Here is a 23,487-nt window from a genome sequence, read left to right on the forward strand (position 1 = left end):
ATTTATCGCCTATTTCTTTCCTTCTAGAAGTATTTGGTAATTTTGTGACTCTAGTAACAGATGCTGTGCTCGTATGCTTCTTGTCTTGACACAAATAGATGACTGTGAAGATAAATAGGATTAAAAAAAAAAAAGGGAACTTGTCACAGGCACAAGGCAGGTGGCCAAGGACTTCTTTAATTCAAACACAGTAATCACCAGCAAAGACTAGTTAGCTAGTTAGCTGGTTAGCTGGCTTAGTGGGATGCAGGCTGGGATATGCTGCCCACAGGACTGTGCTCGGTTTGTTTGCAGAGAATAATCTGTCTCACTGCTGTGCCTGGAGAGTGGGATTTTGGAGGTAGCCAATCATTAATGCCCAGCTATGTCTTCTAAGGTAGCCACTAGTTTGAAGAGCATCTTAGGAAACAGGCAACAAGCTTTATGTTTATGAGATCATACCAAGAATCAGAGGGGTGAGAGGTCACCCTGGTCATCCCCCAGCCACCATAGAGAAGATGCAAGGAGTTAGGGGTCTGTAGACTTCTAAAGCCCATTGCATTTCTGTGTTTGCCTGGTGGAAAACAGAAGGGTGGTTTTGTTGTTGGTGGTGGTGTTTGTTTGTTTGTTTGTTTGTTTGTTGAGGGAGGGGGTCCCACCTCTTCCCTCACCTGCTGATGTGTGACAGACATGTGCTGTCACACTGTATACCTGTGGGGAAGCAGAGAGTGGCCAGATAGCAGAACGTGTAGAATTTTGAGGAAAGGTTTAGGGAATGGAAATACAGTTACCAAGAATGCGACCATTCCTTGCATATTTTGAAAATGACTTATATTCTAAGGGCTGCAAAGAATGTTTCAAAGGCTTTGATGGCAGTCAGTCGGGGTGGGGTGCTGGTGCTGATGTTGGTACTGGTGCTGCTGGTGGTGCTGGTACTGGTGCTGATGTTGGTGTTGGTACTGTTGTTGGTGCTGGTGCTGGTGTAGTGTTGGTACTGGTGCTGGTGTTGGTATTGGTATTGGTGTTGGTACTGGTGCTGGTGCTGGTGTTGGTGTTGGTACTGGTGTTGGTGCTGGTGCTGGTGTTGGTGCTGGTACTGGTGCTGGTGTTAGTGCTGGTACTGGTGCTGGTGCTGATGTTGGTGGTGGTGCTGGTGTTAGTGCTGGTGCTGGTGTTGGTGCTGGTGGTGGTGCTGGTATTGGTGTTAGTGCTGTTGCTGGTGTTAGTGTTGGTGCTGGTGCTGGTGCTGGTGGTGGTGCTGGTGCTGCTACAGGTGCTGATGGTATGTATACAGTCACATTTCTTTCTGTTAGAGGTGAAGGCTTCTCCAGTCAGAAAGAGAGCTCTAGTTGACCAAGACATTCCCATCTGTTCCTCATATTTTCTTGCCATATTACATTTTTGCTACCTAGTGAGGAAAAAATATTCAATATGCCATCAAAGAGACATAATTTTAGAGTTGCAGTGAACATTTTAAATGTTTGAATTCATTTGTTTAACATACATGTTAAAATATTCATTTAAAGACTTCTTCATGCAAATTGCCACTGGTGGGTTTGAGTTCAGAATTATCCTGTCAGAGTATATGAAGGATGGATTCGAGTAAGATCTCGAGTTCCATTTGGAAAATCATGACCCATGGCCAAAGAGAGTTATCAGAGATGGACTATAGTATGTGTGAGCTCACAGACAGCCAAGCTTACATACCCTGCATCTGATGCCCTGTGTTTGAATCTCTTCCAAGTATCATAAAGTTTGGAGCCACCTGGCTTGCCAAATGAAATGGCAAAATATATATATATATATATTGAGATTACAGAATAGATTTTGTCTCAGTAGAGCTGTGAATCGGGAGATCTGTTACTGACAACCAGAAGTATCGGTAGAGGATAGAGATGCTCACTGTCAGCTAAGGTCTCAGGTCTTCGCTGTTCTCTCTCTGTATACCACCACCAAGTCAGTTGCTAGAGACAATACATCCCCTGAAAGTTCCCGACTCCTCTCAAACAGAGAGGACAGAAAATACAATACTTTCAACGGGGTGACTCAGAAGGTGGCTTTTGAGTCTTCCCTGAAGTGGTGAGCCAACCAGCCCTGTGAAGACTAGGGAAGGGCGAGCTCAGAGGCTGGGGACTGGGAGTGTGCCTGCCATGCACAAAAGGGAAGCTCTGAGCAGGAGGAGGGCTTGGCCCTTGCTGAGGTTGGATAGATTCCGGAGGCCTTACAACACAATGAGGGCAGGCACATAACTGACATAGTCTGGCTTCGTTTGCAGCAGGCTTACTCTGACTTGATATGTTAGCAATCTGATTCAGGGATCAAAGGCAAAATAAGGATGTCCATTGGGCGTGATTACAATAAGCTAAGTTAAAGTTAACCTCGGAAACAATATACTCACACTGAAGGTGATGAACAATAGGGGTGTGTGCATGTGTGCAAGCGAGCGCACGCACTCACACACATACACGGATGCTTGCCACTGTGATTTTTGTGAACTAGGTGAAAAAGGTAAGAAAGAAGATCAACAAGAGAACGGAGTTTCAGTGACACAGCTGGAGCACGTTGCAGAAGCACCTGCATAGGTTTAGGAAGTGTGGATAGACACTAAGGCCCAGCTAGTTACAGAGGATGGCACTCTGCCAAAATCCCAGCACACACACCTCATAGAAAATTGGATATATGGGTCAGTCTTTTATCCAGGACTTGTTTTCTTAGCTAAGAGCTTGTCCAGGGTTTCAAGTGCTGTCGAAGGATGTCAGGCTGTCAGTTTCAGAAAGCACTTGGGCAGGAAGAAACATATCCCCCTCTCTACAACATGATCTTCCCCATGACTGAGCTTGGTAGAAACAAGGCCAAGATTTCAGAGTTGTCACAATCTGGGTTAAACTCGGAAAAGTGTTACGTTTACGAAACTCAAGGCATTAGACACTCAGGGTTTCTTAGTATTACTTCTTTTCTTGTGCAATTATACATCTTTTTATTACACAAAGCTGAGTGGGAACCAGTTTGCCATCCTTGGAGGTCCCAAACTTTCTGCATATTAGCTGTCTACTCCATGTTGCAGAGAGGGTCACTATAGTATGTACTCTTACTGTCTTCCATGACACTAAGTAGTATTCCTGAATCATTAAATGTTAACTTTGGTTGTTTAACAGATAACCAACCTGGGATCTTAGAAATGTACCAGAAAGAAGTCACGCACTTTTCTCATAGGCACAAGGCAGCTCTAGTGAACTGGAAAACATGCCGCCGCACGGTTCGCATGTAAAGGACCTGTCATTTCTGTGTTCCACATGCACAGCTTCAGTTGAGGAGGGTTTAAAACACTGTCTCACACTGCAGCCCAGGTTGACTTAGAAGTCACTGTGTAGCCCAGGATGCCTCTGTACATATAGCCATCTCTCTGCCTCTGTCTCGAAGGTGCAGGGATTACAGTCATGACCCACCATTCTCAATTTTTTGCTACAACTGCTCCAATTTCAGTTTTAAAGCCAGTGTAGAGTAAGACAGAGCTTAGTTTTGATGGGAAAAACCACAAGTGACAAATTAGTGAGGTCACATGTGTGCCCAGCATGCTTCTTTTAGGAGACCACCCCAGAGAAACATACCTGAAACTAACTCAAAGCATAGGTATCTATTAGTAGTAAGGGGCAGAGGACAGAGGGCCAGCATGGCCATGTTTGCTCAGCAAAGATGAGTGAGTGAGGAGAGATAGCAGGGAAGCGATGAAAGAAGATGGCACAAGAGGAAATGGATCCCACACTACAGGGCTTGTGATGTCACCATCTTTGCGCATAGCTGGCAAGTCCATCTTTGCATGTTAGCAACTGTTCTGGGAACTTTGCTGGAGATGGGTCAGGACTAATGGGCACGCAGACAGAGAGGCCTTGAAACTGTCCTGTCCTCATAGATGTAAGCATCACAATTGTCTCCTACTTTTTTCAAAGGTGGGTGGGGTGGGCGGGGGAGGGGTGTTGAGAAACTCAGTGCTGGGATCACATATCAACGACAGAGGGAGAAAGCTTTCCAAGTGATAGAACTTGCCTTTTACTTTGTTCTACTGACAGTCTCCGTCGCTTAACTTAATTGTCTGTGCGTTGAGTTAAATGTGTTTATCATGATGAGTGAACACATTAAATATTAACGATGAACAAAATTATATTGAGAAACACATTATACTGCAGAACACTTGCCGTGCATGGCTTAGAGTGGCACACTCTGCTGTTTGCACATCACGTGGGCTCGCAACATCAGATTGAGGCAGTGTGATCTTTAACTCTGTCCCTTAGACTTGAGCGGAGGCTCAGCAGTGACGTATTCCTTTCCCAAATCTGCAGGTGACAGGAATCTAACCTAGACAATTTTGAGTAGAGTCTTTATAGTATAAGCTATACATACTTTATAGTATAATATAATATACATACTTTATAGTATAAGCTATACATAACCCCATGAGTACACAGCATCCTTTTCTGTCACTAAAGGACAATAGGAAGGCCATAGGTATTTAGTATAAAGTTGGGTGGGTTTTTTGGTTTATTTTGTTTATTTTGTTTTGTTTTGCCCACCATTATAAGTTTTTATTGAATCTCTAGCAATTTTGAAGAAATAAAAAGTGTCTCACATGAGTGTCAAAATCCTACTGAGTATGGTTTCACGCATGCCAATTTTTGTTACTCTAAAATAAGACCATCTTCCATTTACTGAGTTTAGAGCTGAATTAGTTCTGCTGGAGATACAAATGCAAGCTATAAATATGTATTGGAATTATCAGGCCCTAGAAGCTTACTTTGAGAGAGAAATGACATGTAAAATGTAAATTCTTGACCAGTGGTTTCCACGAGAACTGACCTTATAAGGAGAGTTATTTAGTCAGGGCGTGATCGACTTATACTCCAGCCAAATGGACACGAGCTGTCTTACATAGAGTGGACCATGCACTGTAAACTCCGTGTTTCAACTATTTGGAGCGTCATTCAACCTCTGACTTCCTGTGGCTCTCACATCTCACTCTTCCAGTTTATACGAGGGAAAGTGTCAACCAAAGACCCTGTAGGCTCTGCTGGACCCTGCATGTTTCCTGGAGGAGATGGTCCCAGAGCAGACGGGCATGGTCCCTTGGTGAGTTCACAGTGAGTGTTTAAAGCTCCGCTCCGGATACAGTTCAGAGGCAGTGAGATGCCTGGCTCCTGTTGTCACATTTCTCTTCCTGGAGCTGAGGGCTTTCTAGCCTGTAGATAAGAGCAAGGATGGTTCTCACGAACACCTGCCTCCTCATATTCTAGACATCACTGAAAATTCAACCTTCAAAAAATATCCCTGTTCTGATTTACATTCTCTGCTTATTATTTGATCAGCTTGCCATCTTAATCAATACCTTAGCTTGGGTAAGGAGACTTCTCTCATCAGTAACACCAGCAGATGGCTTAGGAAGGGACACCTGGGCAGCTACCCAAGACAACCAGACCCTTGGTATTTCCAATGCCTAGGCCCCACCCAACAAACCCACACACCCTACCCCTGGGGTGTTCTCACTGTAAAGACCAGTTCCTGCCTGGAACATTTGAATCTGTACAGAACACATCTCTGTCATGTATGGTGGACATCTCTGAGGTTTTTTTTGTTTTGTTTTGTTTTGTTTTGTTTTTATAATTCAGCCTACCAGGGGCAGGAAGGCCGTTTACCACACACTAACCTTCTCTTTCAGAAACTCAGCACCTCCACTTTACAGTAGCAACCATGCTTTTAACTGCCTCACATTAGAGGCTCCTGTCATCTGCCCTCCTTATCCTCGGGGAAGCAGACACTTGACTCCAGCACACTGTCCTTCCTGTGTGCAAGCTAACCCCGTCAGAGTCTCTGTCTACCAGCCGTCCAGAAATCACAGCAGAATCAAACGCTCCACAGCAGTTGCTGTAGCATCTGCATCACACGGTTCTTGCTATCTAATTTCTACCCGATCAATATCCAGGTGAAACATTAGGAGGGAAAACCCTGCTTTCCACATCCTCTTCCTGGAAGTTCACGGCCAGAGTCTTGACACCCAGCTCATGTTGCTAGAAGTCCAAGAGGCCTCGCTATCATTGTATTAGTATTTGTTTTTTACCATTTGACTCACAGATAGCACTATCTACTCAGCTACCCTTCTCACCCCCATTATCCCTAGCCAGTGAAAATGTGATATATAGATTAACTTGTTAGGGGAACGACAACGGTATCTACGTTTTGAAATTTTTGAAATAATACCAGTAGTTACTTATATCATATTTAATTACCTGAGAAACATAAACCAAAAACTCAATTGAAATCACCAGTTGTGGTTCAGCAGGCATCCTCCGCCTAATATTCGCTGCCTGGGGTCTCACACAGCATCCCCCAGTGCAAATGTGAATACAGTGGGAAATGAAGTCACAAGTGACACAGAACACAGAGTCCATTATCACTGAGAAGCAAATAAAGTGTTTTCTAGAAACTGGAAGTTAAGAGGCAGAGCAGAGCTGGGCTCTGGGTCAGATGGAGGACTCTGAAATGTGGAGCTGAAGAGGAGGAGGAGGAAGAGGAGGAGGAGGAGGAGGAGGAGGAGGAGGAGGAGGAGGAGGAGGAGGAGGAGTGGAAAGTTCTCATCCCTCTCTCCCTCTGTGTCCTCACTCCTGCCTGAGTGGCTAGGGCAAACTCCAAGGAAACAGGAGTGCTGTCTTAACTAAACCGCAAACCGTGTGAGAGTTAGACTCCTGACTCAGGCATTGGCTTCCTGGGTGAAGCTTAAGTCACGTAAGCAAATACAGGAGGGGAGGAAGGAGTGAGGATACTGCTCACAACCAGTCACTCTGAAGGAAGATGGCCACCATGTGTTACCCTTCCTCTTGTCATAAAGTTACATTTGGAATCCATACCTAGTGGGAAACGCTTCTATTCATACGACAGAACAAATCTGCCCCTGTTTTTTTTTTTTTAATTTATTTTTTTCTTCCTCAAATATGATAAGTTAGCAAGGATTACAGAGGAATGGGAGAGACTTGCTGGCTTGAAAAGGAGACTAAAATAGAAAAATAAATTATCCCTTAGAAGAAACAGATCATTTAAGGGATGTAAGAGATTAAAAGACATAAGCAAAAGCTTTGAGTCTAGCACTGAAGAAGATTTAGGAAGATCTTGAATTCATTAAATAAAAACTGAATGGGATATGGAGACGGAGCAAAAGAATGTGAAAATCCTCCTAGGCTGTTAAAACATAACTCATAAAACTAAAACAATAATTGATGAAATGGCTGGGAAATAGTTAAGGAGCTAACACAGAAGGTAGGGAGTAAAGAAACAGAGGCAGAAAGTAGAAGACTGGTGCAGGAAGAGCCAAGTCACGTTCCAGAGATGTAATGTGTGACTGGGGTCTCAGAAAAGGCGTCGAGAAGGTAAATTATCAAAGTTGTGGGGAAGAATTCCTCAGGGCTCAGGCCGTCCTCAGAAACACCTCGTGCTAGGCATTGAAAGTGTTCCTTATACTACATCATGAAAATTCAAAGTACCAAGATAAAAAGACCCCAGTGTCTCTGGAGGGGAATAAAAGGCTTTCCCTGACTAAGCAGTCACAGCTTTGGACAGCAGAGAACACAAGGTGCTGTCTGCGCACGCGGCTGAGGGAGTCATTCTCAACTGGAAACCTCCACACAGCCTGTTTCCCATCGTCAAGGAAAAAGCAAACATGCTCTAACATGCAGAGGCGCCTCAGGAAATCCATCCTGTAGGCACACTGGCCTAGAAAAGCACCGCATTTGAAAGATGGATCCTAGCTAAATAAAAGCAAGAAACAGGAGGAAACGGTATCCAGAAATAATGCATACTGGGTAGCAGAAGTCCAGGAGAAGGCCCCAAGCAGCAGGGCAGGAGACAAAGGAAGGCATACTCCATCCAAGCCCTACTGGATCTGTGTGATGTCATAATCCAAGGCCAGAAAACTCAAAACAGCAATGAGCTTCATTACAGATGCAGTAGAAAGAGTTGCTATACTCCGCAGAGTTCTATAACTCCAGAAGGCAGCTGTTGAGAGATTTAACAGCTAGACAGATGTGTGAGCATATAGTTCCATCCCTTCTTAGCTCTGTAAGGCCATGCCATTTCACCAAAGCCAGCAGAATTTAGAGAGCATGGGTTTCGTGCCAGGCACTCCTGGAGGGGTGGGGGTGGGGGGGGCTGGCGACTCACCTGTGAGCAGCAGGGACCAAAGCCCTGGTGTTCTTAGCACTGATAATTCTGTCAGGGGTTAGAAGAGAAAACTGTGGGTAGTGACTAGGGAATACAGAGGTCAGAAACAGAGCAGCGGGGGACTCCTCACAGAGAGGGTATCCTTGGAGCAAACCTTTGAAGAAGGAGAAAGGACATACAAGTTGAGAACAGTGTCTGGGGCAAAGGAAACATTGAACCCAAGAGGTCTGAAGGAAAATCATGCACTGCCCGTTAGAATGCAAAATAGGGTTTCTCACATCATTGGCTTGCTCTGCAGGACAGGAAAAAGATAAGAATAACAATTGCAGTCTTCATGAAGAGCTTATAAGATTGCAAATGTCCCTTGTTTAGGGTGTCTACAGGTTAAGCAGACTTTATAATTATGTCTTGTTACCAAGAACATCATATCTGACTCTTCTGGGCATCCAAATATACACGGTAGGAACCAAGGATATAATAGTCAGCGTACTAGAGAGTCAGAACAAATTTGTCTAAGACAGCTTGATGTGAGGAGAGATCTGACTGAGGGAAACCTAAGAGAAGAGGTTTCCCATATGGGGAGAGGGTTCAAGAAAGGAATGTTGAAATGTTCCAGGTACATTGTGTCACATGTGCATAACAGGGGCATTTATACAGTTCACCCTGCACACATGAATAAGTGTGCAGACGATTCGTGAGACTTGGGTACAGTGTTTTTGACTACATTCATTCATTTTCTGTTGCTATTTCAACATCCTTGTCTTCTGCAAGGACAGAAGAGTAACTTATATCAACGTTTCAAAAGCTGAAAGACAATGACGGGTTTACCTCATCGATTTGGCCTCTGGTGAAAGCCCCTCAGGTTATGACACTATGTCACAGGTGACCTCAGAAAGATAGCTTATGGGAAGGAAGTCACATAGTGAGATAGGAAACACTAGTTTCAGGAGTTAGGTTTCCTCCCTCCCTCCCTCCCTCCATCCTTCATTCCTCAACATCTAACCCAGGTCCCACAAGCACAGCATTAAGATCCCCAACAGTTGCATCCTCAGTGACTGGCCTTACCTAGGCCCTGCCTCTTACCATTTCCACCCTCACACACCCACTCCTAGGACCAACCCTCCAACTTATGACCCTTGGAGACAAACTACATCCAAACTATACAGGAGCCACATACATTAAAAAAAAAAAAAAAAAAAAAAAAAGAGAGAGCAAGGCCCATTTTTTATTTCTGAAAGAATGAGTTACACAGAAATCCAGATAAGATTCTTCGCACATTGCTCTAAGGGTCCCCAGGGCAATGAATGAATGCTGACAGCGTCGGAGACTGGAGGCAAAGTGAGGGTATATGAGAAAATTAAAGAAGAATCAATTAAAACGGAGCTGCTTCTGGGAACCAAAAACTGAGCCAAATGCCCGGAAATTTCCTTGTCCTTTGGGAAATAGGCTGCCTGATGAGTGAGCCCCGTGGTTTGCTGGTACTGTAAGTGTTTCTTCAGAGCTACAGAGAGGTAGCTAGTACACCAAGCATCTGCTGGGAAATGCTCTCTGTACAGACTGGAATGGCAGAAAGATACCACAGGATGGGAACAGAAAGACTTAGAGATAGGAAGCTGTGGGTAGCTGGAAAGCCATGCCTGAGGTTTCGCTTTGGCTCCTTAACAGCAAACTGTGGGGAAGGCTTAGTTGATGGTGGGGTTGTTGGTGAGTTTATTTCTAACTTCAGAGCTTTTTGCCTTAGAAAGATTAATTTAATGGGACACAAAGGAAAAAATAGAACAAGCACACATATTCACTGCAGATTAACTAAAACGGAAGTGTCTAAAGTCTCTAATATCAGTGGTTCTTTATATTATATTATATTTATATTTATATATATTTATATTATATTTATCATTATGGTAAGTGCTGACTTTTGACACCAAGAAGAAATTCTGAAATTTCTGGCAATCAAAACAAACAAACGGCCAAAAATGTACGTAGTGTTCATTCAGGCTCCAGAAAGACAGCTAATGGGATCTCTACACATCGAAAGCATTCTATCAAGTCTCTCCTAACTGATGTCAAGTCTGCCACTACACTGGCTGGCTATGGTAAACATAGTTGCGAGTGAAATGGTTGTAGTTGGCAAATAACCAAAAGCCACATTTATATCGACCAAAACGTGAATACAAAGAGATACCAGATTGCGTTCGTCAGAATTCATGTTACTGTAGTTAAAATACCTAAAATAAAATTTAAAAAATCAAGGGGGAAATTTATTTAGTTCTCAGTTTCAGAGCTTTCTGCCCACCCCACCATATGAGGGAAAGCCCTAGAGTAGCTCACCTCACCAGACAGAGCACAAAGACAGGAATAGTAGGGAACGGAGTCAGAAGTCGCAGCCAGTGAAACACCCCAATGTCTTACATCCTCAGCTATGCCTCACCTTCCACGGTTTCTCCTCCCATGCTACTACTGAAAATTTTAATCTCTCAGTGAATTAAACATCTATTATCTCAGAGATCCAGCGATCTAATACATCTGGAAATAAACCATAGAAATAGCCAGAGGAGTACTTTTCTGATCTCCTTGGTGTTTCTTAATCCAATCAACATGGTAACCAAAATTAACTATCACGTAGGTTCTGCCTAAAGTGAGCAAAATGATAGAAATCAACAAAAATCAACAGAAAAAGGATGACTCCAAGGAATAAAAGAAAGAATATCTGTGCCTTCAGCACTTCATGGTTCTCTAGAAAATGTTTCTCTTTCTTAGGTCTGTGATGTGGGATGTATGGATGTCTATAAAGCAGGCCATGCAATACTGTAGGTTTACCAATCACGTGAACAGTCAGAAGTATAGGCCTGGAAGAGAAGATTATAAAACCAGACAATACCCATTCCAGATTATTTCTTGACTTCATGTAGTCAGTGTATTGCAGACCTTTCAGGAGCACACAGCAAAAGGAATCTAAAGAAAAGCTTCAATAATTTGACTGAGGGGCGAGTTTGAGCAAGCCATTCCAGTTTCTGCTTACAGTGCAAACATCTTCAAAGGGATGCGCCAGCTGTGGTTTCTGTCTGCTGGTCCTCCTGGATGGCCTCTGAGCTCAAGGTACTGGGTTACTATAGAGGTGGAGTCAGTCCCGAGCTTCAAAGGATAGTTTCTGACTCCAGCCTCAGCTCTCTGTGCTTACACTGACAAAGTGGTGTTAGGTGAAAAACCTCCCTAAAGAGAAAGAAGTAGCCATGGCAAGAGTTAGTGTGAAAAAACAGAAGTCATTGTCCCTTCTCCTAGGATGAAGCACACATCCAAACATGCACCACATACATGTCTCACACACACACACTCATTCAAGTTCATCTGGCTAGACAAAAAAATCCCATAGTCTTTTTTATTTATTTCATGTTGGTATATTCTATTTGAGTTGCTATAACAAAATACCACAAATATCATGATTTTTTTTTAACCATGGAAATTTACATGTCACAATTCTGATAGCTACAAAACAAAACAAAACAAAACGAACAAACAAACAAACAAAAAACAGACAGACAGACAGACAGACCAAGGTGGTAGTAGATCCTGCGTGTAGTGAAGACTTTTCTGGTTAACTGAGGAATCCTTGTTGCTTTTTCCTCCTCATGGTGGAAGAGACTTGAGAGAATTTTCTAGGGCTTGTTTTACAGGGACCAAAAATCTCAATAGTGAGGGCTCTGTACCGTCCCTGTTAATACCTTGAATTGAGACTGAACCTGGGAACTAGTGAAAGACACAAACATAATACCACAGTTTTCAATGAACTTGGTGCTATCACATACTGACAAATAGGCCACTCCTGTTGACGATTCTTAGTAGCATTTACTCCCTTGTGGGACTTTCTGTCCTGGAGAAGCATCAATGGCCCCGTAGGACACTCCTCTCCAATGCTCAGTAGTGTCTTTCTCACAGAGACATCGAAAGGGGGCCATTTTAGCTGGACACTGGTGTCCTTTATGTATGCGATGAAGAAGTTGTTTTACCAAGGGTGATGGGCATTCAAATGACAATGGTGCATACTCCACCCCAAAATTAATTGAGCTTTAAAATACACATGCTCATAAACACATACTAGAATGCTTTTTTGAAATTAATAAAATCCAAAAGCTAAATCCTAGTGGAAACTGCATAGTTTACAGTATAATTCTTATCTTATCAAAGCCTTTTTATATACAAAACTCCATATGAGAAGAATTAGAATAAATAATAAAATATTAATACATAAAAAGGTTATACAATGTAAACATAGGAATAATGAATCTACAAAGCGTATATCTTCTTTGTAAATTTTGTTGTAAGCTAATGGGTCTTTTTCCTATAGAAGCCACAAAATCCTCTCTGCTAACAAATCCACTACAGAAAAATGATAGAGAAAGTGCATTACACCATGTTTATGAAACTCAGTGTCTAGTTCTTAAAGGAACTTTGTACAGCCTATGTATGCTATATCGAAAGTAATCGAACTGAAAGGCTTTTAAGTTACAGAATGCAAACCATCTCGAGTCATGTCTTTTAAAAATTGCAGCTCAGTGTGGTGGCGCAAGCCTTTTATTCCAGCCCTTGGGAGGCAGAGGCAGGCAGATGTCTGTGAGTTCAAGGCCAATCTGGTCTCCATAGTGAGATTCAGTCCAGCCAGGGCCTTCACGATACAACCTTGTGATTTATGGAAGCACCTGCCTGCTTATTTCCCCTTTTGTTGAGCTAACTCTTCTTTCCTCACTGAGAATTTCCTCTGTGGCCCTGGGCAAAAGCCACAGAACCCAAAAGAGAGACAGCTTTGTTCCAGTGGCGCTTTGAATAGCTAATGAAAGTTGCCTTGAAGCTTCAGCCTGCCTGTGCTGCTTAGATATGAAGATGTACCAGGCCTACCTTGTTCCGAACGTTCTCTATGAAAACTCTGGGGATTATGTATAACAATGAGGTCTGGAAACCTGACAGTGCAGATGCTCTGACCAAGAGATATCAAAAGGAGCTGCTGAGAAACAAAACGACACCTGTTGAGTTTTATCCTCCTTGTTGCTGAAGACAAGTTTGGGTGTCAATGTAAGACTGACCATTAAAAACTCTGGGAAGTGGACTAATTAATAAGATAGCAGCAAATCACAGATTGCTTTCATCAGTAGGTCATTAGGACAATAAGAAGAGAGGAGTGAGCCTAACTTGTGGTCCATTCCTGCTCACAACAAATTCTGAAGCCAAGTATAATAACTACAAGGCTCCTCCGAGGGAAAAATTAGATTTCATATGTTGAGCTTCTTTTGCTTGTAGATGTCCAAATGTTTTAGCTACACATTTTACATCTAATTATTTTGCCCTACATAGAAGTACAGTAACTCCACTTGCCCTGGCCTTGCCAGCAAATGTTTGAGGTGCTTGGGCAGAGTCCTTCTAAAGGTCCCTTTGCCAGGCTGAGTCTTAGGCTGTTGTGGAAGGACGGACGCTGCAGATTCAGGACATTCCTGAGCCAAGACTGCTACACCCTGGTCTCCGTAGCCCTCAAAGTTTTTTATCCTAGAACTGCAGAAGGACAGGACATGAGGGCGGGAGGGACAATGTGCCAGAAGGCTGCCTGCCATGTCCTAGGGTTTCCCGGCAAGACACATCACAGAGTAAAGGCATGTTTGAGGCAAAGCCCATACCCTCCCCCTATCCCCATCCAAGAGCATTGCTAGCTTTCTCTGAAAGCATCAGGGAAACTAACCCCCCTGCAAGGGCCTCTGTACATAGCCACTCAGGAATGGATGTGCCCGGGGCTCTTCTGACTCCCCGACTAAAGGAAATACCAAAGACTAAGCCCTGATTGTGTGCAGAAGACCCCACCTACATCTTGCCTTCACTCCACAGCAACCATTAAAGCCAGGTCACTTCTCAGAGGTATCCATATGCCATATTCTTCTATTCACTGGGTTGTCTTCTGAGGTCCTTGCCAGGGAAGGGCCTCCTACTGAAGCTTCTTTTTTTTTTTTTTTTTTTTTTTTGTCTCAGAGGTAAATGATACACATATTTTCCCTGGGTGGAGACGTGTGCTTACAAAGAAAGTGGAAGATCAAGGACCCTTTTGTTTGGCAGGCAGGGTGTGTGCACTGAGGCAGCACAGGAAACCTAAGCCCACATCACAATCAAGATAACCTCCACAAAAAACACTCCAGCCCATCCAATTATAAAAAGCCTGATTGATTTTTTTTTTTTAAAGTTTCTTTCTCTCTCTCTTTTTTTAACCCTTCTGGAAGTGACTCTTTTCCAGATAACCCTTAGCCCTAGCTTTTCCATACCCTGGAAGAAGAGACATTTCTTTTTCTTGTAATTAATCACTTTATTTGTTTACATTTCAAATGATATCCCCCTTTGGGGTTTACCCTCTGCAAACTCCCCGTGCCGTGCTCCCTCCCCTTTGCCTCTATGAGGGTGCTCCCCCACCCACCCACCCACTCCTGCCTCACTGCCCCAGCATTCCTCTACAATGGGACATCAAGCCTCCACAGGACCAAGGGCCTCCCCTCCCATTGATGCCAGATAAGGCCATCCTGTGCTACATATGTAGCTGGAGCCACAAATCTCCTGATGGGTACTCTTTGGTTGGTGGTTTAGTCCCTGGGAGTCTGGATGGTCAGGTTAGTTGATATTGTTCTTCTTATTGGGTTGCAGTCCTCTTCAGCTCCTTCAGTCCTTCCCTTAGCTCAGAAAGAACCATTTCTAGGAGTAGAAAAAGAAAACCATCTGTGGCCCCCTGGTGTATGGCCCTGTAGAGACACACAGCAGTTACAGGATCGGTCATTGTAGTCATCGGGGCACGAGCTGACGTGCTAGGCCGCTGGGCACCTGCATGGCCAGTATCCAGCTACACCTGAGTCTTTGTTGAGGCCACTCGTGTTTGCTCAAAAGGGCAGGGGAGATTATGGCATTGATGTGTCAGCCTCTAGTATTCAAGACTGGTGTCTTAATTGAACTCCTCTAGCAATCAGATAAGCCCAAAGCTCTTGTCTCCTCTACCACAGGAATAGCAGGAGCTTCCTCTGAGAGTCTGTTAAGATGCCCAACCTCAGGCCCTCAGAAACTGAGGACGAACCTGAATTTCAATCAGGACATTCTATGCATGGTATTCCATGAAACACATACCTGTTCGGGAGGAGAAAAATGGGCTTACAGGAGAGTGCCCTCACCGCTGTTTACCTGGAGCGTTTGCATCATCCAGGACCTTTTAGACAGTCCACTCCTCATTTCACAGTGGGAAGTGAAAACGTGCCCATCAGCCGCTCAAAGGGCCCATCTTAGGAGTGGAGGTCACACTGCTTGTGTTCTCCATCACTCCTGCTTTGCAAAAGCCTGCCAGCCACTGAAGGAATCAAACAAAAGAAGTCTGTTTTCCTAAAAGAAAGAAGAATGCTTGGGTTAAACAGCAGGTGTAAGATCAAAGGACCTTTGCTTGACAAGAGTTTAGATCACATAGACATAGTCATTGTGCTGTGGAGACCAGTGATTTTGGCCAATGATTCCAATGAATTTTGTTGTTGGTTGTTGTTGTTGTTGTTGTTGTTTTTAGTTTTACCAGAAAGTGTTTGAGTCACAGTTCGTGACAATATTCATTTGGGAAAGGGGCAGATGGAATGAAGTAATTATAGAACATTGTATTGGATATCTCATTGAGAAAGTGATTGGGGGTGGGGGACCTGGGTTGTGCACACCGCCACTTTGTATACCTCCAAGGCCCCATGAGTTTCCATGGCCTCCATGACAGCAGCAAGCTGTATGGCATAGAGAATATGAAAATCTAGTTTTTATGAGATAGAGGAAGGGAGAAAGTACCCTTTCTCTCCAAAACCCAAACTATCGAGGAGTAGTTTTGTATCATTACATTGAGATTATTAGGTTGCAATGCAGTTTTATCACTGGATGCATAAGAATGAATTCTCTCTCTCACCAACATTGATCTGAAGTATGGCTCTTAGTCTACAGTGCAACCTGTACCCACAGAGCTTTGCATTTCTAACACACGAGATCCATTGTCAAGTGAGTCCAAGGAGTCGCTATTCATTTGCAAATAAAATTTGTTCCGTGAATTTAACTCATAGGACATGAGGATTATGCTGGAATTCTTTAAATACTAAGATTAATGTTTGAATTAGCACAGGAGTAGGAGGTAAACCTTGGATTTCCCATTTGGATCCGATTCCAAATTCAAGAAAAGAACTGAGTTCAGAAGGAAGAGCAAGGAGGGGAATTTTTGTTTTTGGTTTGTTTGTTTTGAGACAGGGTTTCTCTGTGTAGCCCTGGCTGTCCTGGAACTCACTCTGTAGACCAGGCTGGCCTCGAACTCAGAAATCTGCCTGCCTCTGCCTCCCAAGTGTTGGGATTAAAGGCATGCGCCATCACTGCCCCGCTACAGAGGGGTTTTTAAATTGTATTTCTTGTAGCTTTCCCTAGTTGGAATGATACTTACTCAGGATCCTAGGCTGCAGAGAAAATCACAGCCAGCCTCCTGCCTCTACCTCTTTGGCGGTGGGGTTTCCAGCATGAGCCCCTACCCTCCTTGGGTGGAGTCACTTCCTGCCTATTCTCTAAGCACCAGCATAAAGCTCATGCCTAAACATTTTCTTTTGAGATCAGTTCTGGAGTTTCAGTCCAATGATTTTTTTTCCCTTCAGTTCCACAATTCAGTCTTTGTTTCCCTATCTACTTACATTGCTGTACACTTCTGAGATTCTGAGACTGACCAGTATTAGATATTAAATCTTTAACTGGTCCTATCCAGATATCACACCTTCCTCTGAGTTTAATCAAGAAGCATGTTTGTTGTTGTTGTTGTTGTTGTTGTTGTTGTTGTTGTTCCTCAAGCAAAGGAAAACACTGTAAGGTTTCCATTTCACAACAGTCATCAGAAACACTTGAATCACTTAGAGTGTTTCAAAATTAAATGTCCAGGTTTGTGTTAGGAAAAGTATTTAGCTGTCTTTATTTTAATCAACCTATAGGTATACAAGGGCTGGTGTCACGGTCTGGAGTTCGGTGGCCGGGAGTAGCTGCTGCTATCGATGGCAGCGCTTGCTGTCAATTGCAGAGCACTTTTGCCCACAGCCTCCTTATTCAGGCTGTTGTGTGTTCCTCTGTTACATACACTTGAGGAGATTACAGATGAGAGTGTTTAGTGCCTTGTATTCTTTCACTACAATGATTAGCGTCACGTCTGGGCCAGAATCCATGGCTAATTCCAGCTTCTAGCTCCAAAACTAACACAGTTGAAACGGGAATTTTTTTTTTTAAAGTATTGTTTCTGTTTGTGTCAAAATTTTCATCGCCGTGGCCAACATACTAAAGCCACGAGACACTGTCAGACTTCTAAATAATGATTATGCCTGTGAGTGCCAGCCGTGGTATAATGGGGTCAACACAGAAGTGTGGGATGCTTGAAGTCTTGGGCCGTCCGGCTTACCAACTCTCAAGGTTCTAGTGTTCCTAGCCTAGAACTGGACTTTATCCTCCCTACCTCCAATAACAGTCAAGTGATCTGAACCAACCATCAGCAACCATAAAAAGGTAGCTGGGAGCTCAGAGGTAGTTCTGGTAAGAGCTGCCATGCCCCAGTACTATGTCAGCCTTATAGACCTCTTCTGGGGCTTCACCTCTGGGAGCTATGGCCTGTTTACAGCACACATGGAAGACACACTGTAGTTATTCTACATCACTAATCCTGTGTGACATGCTCACATTCCAAATGGGAGTCTTCAAACACACTTTCAGGAATATTGTTTGACAACATAGCCAGGGACTGAATTCTGTGGCTTCTGAGTTTGTCTAAGAAATACAGTGAGTGGGGGGGCACATGGTAGAATTGAAACCTGAATGCTAAATGACTTCATAAGTAAGTTATAAATGCTGCATATTGGCATTACCCTTGCAAAAATGTACTTCTTCTGCAATAGCAGGGAAAACGGTCCATGCAACTGGTCTGGTATTTTCTTTGGTCCATCACGTTTTGATTGCATCTTGCTACTTTTCAGCTCTGAGCTCCCAAGCTCGGTTAAGGTCGAGTTCCCAGAATTGTTTGCTACCAACATAATTGGTAAGGGCACTTGACCTTGACATTAGTGACATTTAAGACCCCGTCAGAAATTTTCCCAGCATGTTTCTTCTTATAATAGCATAGTTTTAGTTCTTGGGAAAGATGTAAGTGTTCCTGAGTGGTGGTTAGCATCCTTTATGGTGCTCAGAACTACTGTCAAGTAGACCGTGATGACAGAAGGAAATTTCTATGGAAGTGAAGTACATTTTGCGTGAGTCAGAAGATATATAAAGTATCTAGTGAGATTCGGATGCATAGTCCTACAATTGGATTCCATGTAAATCTTTTCCTTCATAATGGCCAAGGCAAAAATATATATTTATATGTATCTGATGATCATTTTTCCCCTAAGCAAAGCCGGTGAAAAATCATTTTATCTTGATTCATTGCTCTCCCTTTTGGTCCACAGTCCTTTTTTGTTTGTCTTGATAATAACTGTGTCTACTCACAAGGTCTTTAAACCTGACCACAAAGGATAAAACAGAGTACAAACAGTGCTCTTTTGAGAAAGGCTTTCTCAGTGCTCTGTATACAGATTAAATGTGGAATTTCTCTGGCACAGCAGTTCTCATGGGAAAACAGTGGGAGCGGTTAGTATTACCAATGATATTCTAATATTCGATAATGCCACTATTAGATGTTTCTGCTGACCATTTGCATTCTTTATTGCTTGAGAATTTCAACGTGCATGGGATAGATTTGGTATGTTCCATGCCCTCCAATTTTTCCTCTGTCTTCTGGAACATATTCCCTCTCCATTTCATATCTTCCCTTTCATTTTCTTTTAAGCCCACTGAAGTAGCTTAATGCTTTAGGTGTGTTCAGGGTTTAGGGCCATCTTTAGGAGCAGGGTGTCTTCCCAGGACCCACATCCCTAACAAAACCAGAATATCAAGTATTATCACTAATGAACTCTGAAGAGAATAAGAAACTGCGGAGTGCTCATCTTTAAATGGGATGTTTTCCCCAATAACCATTGATTGCCAAGACCCCTCAGCTAGGGATGAGACCTTCAGAACTGCTCACTGCTCCATGCTTGCACTTTGTCTGGCTTGATCTTGTATATGTGTTGTGTATGCTATCACAGCTATTGTGAGTTCATCAAAGCCACTGGTCTATTGATTCTGAAAAGTCAGCTTTTTACTATACTCATCTACTGCTTCTTGCTCCTACAGTAGCCTTTCTGACCCCTCTTCAGTGGTGAGCCCTGAGCCTTGGGAGGAGAGGCTGTGGTACAGACATCTCATTTAGAGCCCAGTTCTCTGCACTCTCTTATTCTCTTCAGACTGCGCAGTTGTTGGTCTCTGAGTTAATTAATGATAATACTTGTAATAATGTCACACTGAAAGTATGATTTCCATAAAGACAGGCTTCTTCTTAAGATGCTGGCTCCTTGCTTAGCACCCAGATTGCTAATTTGGTGAAGAGTTAATACATACGTCTTACGAAGCATCTGCACTCATGTCCCAAAGTTGCCACCGAAGTTCAGCAGCAATCCTGGGTGTCCATCTTGGCTGGGACAGGTTCTTGTGAGATGCGGAGCAAACAACTGATGATTAAAGCCACCACCAAGTCCTCCAGTCATGCTTAATGGTAGTCACTCAGATAATATTAGAATAAAATTATTGTCTCCTTGTGTTTTAGACGCTGGGGATCTCAGCAATATAAACTGAGCCTACAGGAGGCAGAGTTGACATCAGGAACTGGAAGCACACTGTACTTAAATATATTCCTGAGAAATCTAAACTTGAGCTTCAGGGAAGTGGGGAGGGTTGTGTATGTGTGTGCTGGCATTTGGAAAAATCAGATGCAGTGAACCTAATTATGCAAACCAGTTACTTCCAATCTGTCATTCATCACAACTCGTATCTAAATCTGAGATTATTTAATGATCAACAAAGGGAAAGAGCTCGCCTGCCCCTGATCCTTCCCTTCCTGAAAGGAACCCAGTGCTTTCATTTATATTTATTTATTTATTGAAATGGAAATATAATGACATCATCTCCCTCTTCCCCTTCCTCCCTCCAATCCTTCCCATGCATCCCCCTAGCCCCCTCTTCATGAGCACCAAACCGGGGCTGTTGAAAGACGGTTTATAATTAATTCCCAAGATGGCTGGTTGGTGTCAGTGAGGGGTGTGTGGGTGAATGTTAGACCATCCTTGTAATACAGTGTAGGTTCCTCTTGTTCTGATGGGCACCCTCTGCTGACCATAAATACATGGCAGCCCCCTTGTTGCCCCAAGACAATCTAATGACTGTGTTGCCCTGACATTTCTTCTTTTGGTTTGGATGTAAATCAGTGTCTCATTCATCGGCAGCCAGCGCAACCAGTGTAAGCTCATTTCCTGGTGTGGCAGGCCTCTGTCTTTAAGAAACTACCTCAGGGCCCACTGTTCTGTAGTGTTGCTCCACAGGGACACTTTTTCCAGGCTATGCAAGGGAGTGCCTGCAAATAAGGCTTCACAAATGCCAGAAAGCCAAACCACTTCTAATGGATACATAAGCCAGTTAGTGACAAGCATTTGTACATATCCAGAGGGAGGCAGAATAAATGTAAATGCTTCAGTTGGTTAGCCAGAGGAAAGGGAAACAGGACATAGCCACCTTATCCTTAAATATCTGCTTCTCGCAGGAATAACGGCCGCTTTCGGTCACTTTACTTTACCCATTGTCCATGGCAAAACCTGCTGATAGCAGCAATTTCTGGTTCAGTTTTCGGGAGTGAATATCAGGAGTGAACTGGAGCGTATTCGTTTGCTCACCATTTAGAATAAGTTCTGTAGTGCTAAATGGAAATGGTGCACGGACTTTGAAGGTTGTCTCTCTGCCTCAGATCTGTCTGGTAAAGAGGCAAGTTACATTCATCAGGCATGTAAAAAATATATATATTTTTTCCAGTGGTCCTGTTTGTTGTGGATTTGTTTGAGAAACCCCAGCATCCATCCAGTGACACGGGCTCTGGGAACAGAGCAAGGCAGCTGGACAGGGTGATAAGCAGACTAGCCTGGCGTGTTGCTACCACTTGATATTCTTCATTTGGGGATTTTGGAGATTTCGATCTCTATACCCTTCCATTCACAAATTCTTGGATACAATACTGTTCAGATGTTGGCTGAGTTTTAATGTTCCCATGTTCATTTCTCTCCAGCTGGATCCCGAGCCTCGTATAGCAGCCAGCATGGGCACCTGGCCCCTGAGCTGCGGGCCCTGCAGTCCCCAGAGCACCACATAGACCCCATCTATGAAGACCGTGTCTATCAGAAGCCCCCTATGAGGAGTCTCAGCCAGAGCCAGGGGGATCCTCTGCCGCCAGCACATACCGGCACCTTCCGCACGAGCACAGGTGTGTATTGGGAACACCTTCAGGCTTGAACGTGGGAATGGGGGGCATGGAGGACCTCCTTGGAAATTAAACCATTGTTCCTCAATGAAAGGTGTGTGTGTGTGTCTGTGTGTGTGTGTGTGTGTGTCTGTGTCTGTGTGTGTCTGTGTGTGTATCTGTGTGTGTATCTGTGTGTGTCTGTGTGTGTGTGTGTGAGTCTGTGTGTGTGTGTCTGTGTGTGTGTCTGTGTGTGTGTGTGAGTCTGTGTGTGTGTGTCTGTGTCTGTGTGTGTCTGTGTCTGTGTCTGTGTCTGTGTCTGTGTCTGTGTCTGTGTCTGTGTGTCTGTGTGTTTCCAGTCACGCCTTACGGCCTGCTTCTATCATCAGTATCTTTGATGATGTCTGAAAGAAGATTGTTGACTCCAACTTAGCTACCTAGTTATGGTCTAAGTGGTAAAAATACAAAGAGAATTGTAGAGTTACTTTATCAAATAGAAAAACACAGAAACATGACTGATGGTTTCAGTCCCTTCAGTAGTTTATTTAATGACTATAAGTACTCCACAAAAGCAATCAGTACCTCTGTGATAAAAATATTATGGTAAGTCATTTTTTAATGATATAGTCTACCTTTTAGCAAACTTCAGGATCAAGATATTTGTTTAAAATGTGACATATTTTGAAAGATGGACTTGGATGTGTGTCATACACACTAATAGGCTAGAACATCCATAGTGGTTATTTAAATGTCCAAACTTGATAATTATTGAGACCTCCCTCAATCAATGGTGTAGCTCTCCAGGATTAAATATGTATTTTTTTTCAAATTGTACCTAATCACAGGACACACAGAGAAGGTCAAGTGTTTCCTATGACCTGTAGCCATTCATAAAATAGTCTGAAGTCATGATTATGTTTCTAGTGACACTGACCTTAATAATAAATACAGAAAATTTAGACACATGTTGATTGGGGCATTCCTGGTAAAACCTCACCCAGCCAGGTAAGCGGCAGAAATGGATCTGTTGGTTTCCTGCTGATAAAGCTTACCCCTCCACTGCAGTATATGCTGCTAACCACACCCGAGGCGAGGGACAGCCATCCTTCTGTTCACAAGCTTAGCGTAGATCTCTGTAACCTCAGCAAACTGTAGCTTGAGCTAATCACCAAGTGCAGTGCAGTGATTTTGTTAAACTGCATGAGATGCTGAATAACATGTTTTGAAGGCAGGGGAAGCGACTCTTGTAGTTGATTATGGAAATCTACATTCCACTCTTCCACCGCATCGCAAGAGGAAAGGCTCAATGCTCTCCTTGTGACATTGTAAATGGCATTCAATATTAATAACATATATTTAGATTTAGATAAGAAACTATACTGATTTACACTTGTCAGATCTCTCACCCTCAGCCTGTTACATCTGCTGCTCTCTGGAGTCGGGCCACTTGAGTATTTATTTATTTATTGCAAATTATCAATTAAAATAATTATATTTTCACGTATGCCACTTGTGAAAAACACTTAATTCGAATAAAAACGTAAAACAAAAGAAGTTTATTAAGCACCTTGTTTCTACATATGCCTTTAAAATTGTATTTTGTTAGTGAATACTTGGAAAATTAGTTACAAAATAAATAGCTACAATGAAAACTGCCATGTACCTAGTTCACATTCTAAGCAGTAGAAGGTCTTCACGCTTAAGAGGAAGCCATTGTGATCAGTTACTTTTCTATTTTTTTAATTATCTTTAATCTTTTTTTACAGTCTAGTCATTATCCCCCTCCTGTTCTGCCCTTCAACATCTCATTCCTCCTCCCCTGTCTCCAAAAGGATGTCCCCACCAGTCCTGCCCCTGCTCTAGAGCCTGAATGTCTAAAATGATGTCTTTGGTATACATATATATTTTAC

General features: G+C 43.2%; 1 protein-coding gene across 6 annotated transcripts in view; it reads left to right on the forward strand.

Annotated features, from left to right (window-relative positions):
* Positions 1–23,487, forward strand: part of Ctnnd2 (catenin (cadherin associated protein), delta 2) — an 856,811-nt gene that overhangs the window by 475,472 nt on the left and 357,852 nt on the right. For all 6 annotated transcript variants that reach the window (NM_008729.3, NM_001355502.2, XM_006520033.3 and 3 more), the window contains one exon: positions 21,407–21,601. In NM_008729.3, the coding sequence (NP_032755.2) occupies positions 21,407–21,601 (195 nt within the window). The remainder of the gene's footprint in view (positions 1–21,406; positions 21,602–23,487) is intronic.

This window comes from Mus musculus, chromosome 15 (assembly GCF_000001635.26).
Source record: "Mus musculus strain C57BL/6J chromosome 15, GRCm38.p6 C57BL/6J".
Lineage (NCBI taxonomy): Eukaryota > Metazoa > Chordata > Mammalia > Rodentia > Muridae > Mus > Mus musculus.